This window comes from Diabrotica undecimpunctata, chromosome 7 (assembly GCF_040954645.1).
Source record: "Diabrotica undecimpunctata isolate CICGRU chromosome 7, icDiaUnde3, whole genome shotgun sequence".
Lineage (NCBI taxonomy): Eukaryota > Metazoa > Arthropoda > Insecta > Coleoptera > Chrysomelidae > Diabrotica > Diabrotica undecimpunctata.
In genome coordinates this window covers 107,855,656-107,859,721 of record NC_092809.1, presented here as the reverse complement: position 1 = coordinate 107,859,721, position 4,066 = coordinate 107,855,656, and the positions used below count along the sequence as shown (strand labels likewise).

Sequence of the window (4,066 nt, the reverse complement as noted above, 5' to 3'; positions counted from 1 at the left end):
TTTACATCTATAAAAACAAAAGTTCAAGTGTCAAGATTTTTATTTAACAATACCTTAATTGCAGAAACTAAACATAAGTGCCAGCCAGACATTAGTACAAGCATTAACTGCACGTAAAATTACTAATTTGTTTATTTCCAAACAAAATAAACTTGTCTAAGTTATATTGGCAAACATATTTATGAGCTACACACTGTTGAAAAGCTGAAGTAGTGTTGCATGTAGTAAATATGGTGTTCCATGAAAATTCTTTTTATTTTGTCATTGGCGTCTAAAAGTTGGCGGCTTTATAATTTGCAAGACAAACGTATCTGTATCACCTGCGTTTATATGCGAAGGTATCGAAAAGCATTAAAAGATGCCGAAATATGGCAATAAAAATGAACGTATCTAAGTTGATACTTGATACACTTAGTATACCCGATATGTACTATATTTGTTTTAACAGTTATTTAAATATTTTTTATCTACTTGTTAACGTTTAATCGTAATCCCAATTTAGCATAGTAGGAGTGCCATATCGAAAGTGACAATCTCCCACCTAAACCAATATGAGCAAATTTATAAAAACGGTTTCGACACAAAAATCTGAAATTTTAAAATATTTATTTCTACGGGTAGGGGAGGTGGGCCTAAGACGTGATACTTTTCTTTTGAAATTTCCTGAAGCACAAGTATAAAGTCAAATAAGACTCAATTATGGTGCTCTTGAGTGACTCTTATTAGTCAATTATGTAAAACATTGTTATCAAACTTATGAATAATTCTGAAAAACGTAGTCAGAAAAAATTTATATTCAAACAGATGCACAGTTTCCCTTTTTACCTATAAGTGTTGGTAAAACGGGAAATAACATAGAGGTAAAACGGGATAAGAATTTTGCACAAATGATATATTCTTAAAGTTAATTTTTATAAAAAGAACTGAAACAAAAGATTATTAGACATTATTTGCACACATCACATACAAATGTGTCCTTGTCATCCTCGGCACCGGCGCAAGCGTCATGCGCCCATTTATGGCAACCAGAGCACCTTTTCCAACCCTCGCCGGGCCTGTCTTCTAAGAAATTGTTGCTGCAATATAAACATGCGACGTTGACTTCTTCAGTTTCGGATTCACTACTGCTACTTTCCTTCTTCATATACTTCTTCCTTTTCCCTCTTGTAACTTCAATATTATCCAACTCCATTGACTTGTTTTTATTCTTAATGTTTATTTCTGAAGACTGTTTATTTCGGCTACTGCTTTGAAGAGATTTAATTTTTGTATTAGCATTAATTTTTTTAACCTTAATCTTTTTAACCCTCTTTTATTTTTCCCTTCTTGCTCTTTGAAAGACTTCTCTAATTCTTCTTTGTAAGGGGTACTTGTGAGAATAGCCGCTTTACCTTTCTTCACCTTCCTTGTTTTTTTCGGAGCTACCTTATCTGCCACCTTTGGGTAGGGGGCAATTTTTTGAGGAGAAATATAGTGGTGAATTTTGCTAGTGGATGGTCTAATATCGTCTTCAACTGGAAAATCATTTTCCTCGGATTCGATTAAACCTAGTGGCTGCCCGATTTGTCCGATTTGTTCCACTGGCGTAACTTCCCTAGGAATTTCAATAGAATCTGTGCGTTCTGGGGGCTCTTCCGATAATACTGCGCTATCGTCTCCATTAGGCTCAGTTAATGGTCTCTCTGTAGGCAGAGAAGCTGCAAACATGTCATCTGTGAAGACAGTACGGTCTATTGGATAAATTCCGGTCTTCTTGAACCCATTTATGGCGTTCAACGGTGTAGAAGCTTGTAGATAAGCATGGCCAAATAATGAACCAATTTAAGGTAGAGTTACACACTTGCCTGGATTTTGCCTCAGCCAAACTTCCACTTGTGCAGTATAAAAGGTACTTAGCGGTGCCATAAGCGAAACATCGAGCGGCTACATACGGTGACTGCAGTGTGGAGTTAAACATAAAATTGTCACATCATTCTCCCTTGCTTTTTCTATAGCGGCAATATTTTGAGTGTGGGTTTTGTGTCCATCGAGTATAAGTAATGCTGGATTGTCTTTAGAGGCTTGAGTGTGGATGAGGAAGTGATCAAACCATTTAGTGAATAGATCAATCTGCATCCAGCCAGATTTATGTGTTATACCCAAAGTTCCTGGTGGAACGCCATGCATAAAGTGCTGCTGCATATTTACCCTGGGAAAAATGATCATCGGTGGGATGAATATTCCACTAGCGCTCATGCAGATCACTGCAGTCGATAACTCACCACGCTCTGCTGATGTGAGTGTACCCACTTGTTTTCTACCTCTCAAGGCCACTACTTTTGATGGACGCCCTTGCACTGTTGTGATCCCCGTTTCGTCCACATTGAAAATTCGATTTGGAGTAAACTTCATCTTATCTTGAAGGGGCTCCAAAATATCAAAAAAAAAAATCGTTATTGCTTGTTTGTTGAAGCCTCGAGCCCTAGCTATAGAAGTAGCTTCTGGCAATCGCAAAGAGAGCTTATGTCGCTGCAAAAACGAATGTAACCAGTGCCATCCAGCTAGTTTGGTGGTCTTGTTGAAATGATGTTCGATATTATGAATTTCAGCCAATTGGAATGCAAGACTACGAATACTTCTTGTTGTTAATCCATATAACATCATTTCCATGTTTTTTGCATATTCTACTAACTTTTGTTCCAATTCCACCGGGAATGTTAACTTCCTGCTGCCAAGTTTCTTTGCGGTTTCTTTTGCTACTTGATTTGTATCCTTAAATCTTCGTTCTAGTGTTGACTTGGGAACATTAAACGTTTTCCCAGCACTCAGAAAACCATGAGTACCATCTCGTACAGACTCCAGCGCTCTAGCCATCGACTCTTCGGACTACGAATTGCGGTTAGATTTCCTTTTATAATTGGAAAGCATCTGGAAATAAATGAAATCATATATAAAAGAGATATGTAGGTTAAACTGGATATCCCGTTTTACCTACACTTTACAGCCACACTTTTAAATTTAGCGCGTAAGGACTGTGTGACACTGGCAGCAGAAGTTCATGCATGAAATCTAACCTAACCTAATCTAAAATCTAATCTAACCTTATCGAGTTCGCGTAAACATAGCCGCGACTGAATACCATGCGTTTTGCACATGCTAGGAACTCGTTAGGTTATCATAAATATCAGCTCGACCCTTTACATAAATCATAAAAAAAATAATACTTAGGGTTTACTTGCAAAATTGCACCGACGACAACACATATCAACAATAACCGGTATGCGTCACACTTAGCCGTAGGAAAACTAAACTAGCGACGTTGCCGTGTTGTCCAAAATAGCATTTCCCGTTTTAGGCCCACCTCCCCTACATAGTTGTTACAGTCATAACTAAAACATAGAGAATAAGTAACTTGTACTCTCAGTAATAAGAAAGAAAATCACATTAATATAAAACATATTGGACACTTTGATATGAACCGTTGGAGATTGTTTATTTTGTTGTGGTAGCATATGGAGATTGTTGACTTTGCACCAGATAATTTAAAATATTCGTTTAGGAGTAAAGATACAAATTAATGATTAGCTAAACTTAAATTATGATTTATTGTTGTTGAAAGTAAACAAATTATTTATGAACTAAATTTAAACAACATATTCTGGTAAATCTTGTATAGGTTGGCATAAACCGTTGTCTTCAGGTGGGTGTTTTCCAAAGTTGTCTCGTTCTAAAACGTGATTAAAATAGCTTAACTCTTCAATATTCTTCCAGTTTTAGCCATAATGTTTTTCTAACAATTTTCTAACATCAACTGATTGTTTTATTTTAGTTGTAAACTATATTTTGGTATTATACCAGCAAGCAAGCAAGCAATTTAATTAAACAAAGCCTGTGCGAAGTGTATTAACTCGAGTAAAAACAGGAGTCACTTCACCGCTTTCCAATGCTCCAGACCATTCCTTACTCCTCTATAGCACTCTGATGAGCGATAGAGGCACAACTATCAGCCAAATGCTCTTCATGTGGGAGTCCTGGGTAATAGAACTCCAATATGGTTCCCTAACCGAATCAAATTCAGGACAACGCA

General features: G+C 36.8%; 1 protein-coding gene across 1 annotated transcript; it reads right to left on the bottom strand.

Moving 5' to 3' along the window:
- Window positions 1-1,923: 1,923 nt before the first annotated feature.
- LOC140446592 (uncharacterized) lies at window positions 1,924-2,853 on the bottom strand. The gene has a single exon (XM_072539160.1). The coding sequence runs from the start codon at window positions 2,851-2,853 to the stop codon at window positions 1,924-1,926; it is 930 nt and encodes a 309-aa protein (XP_072395261.1).
- Between the last annotated feature and the right edge of the window lie 1,213 nt (window positions 2,854-4,066).

Bases quoted from the DNA above. Each gene is read 5' to 3' on its own strand.
- LOC140446592 (XM_072539160.1), bottom strand. From the start codon at position 2,853: ATGGCTAGAGCGCTGGAGTCTGTACGAGATGGTACTCATGGTTTTCTG.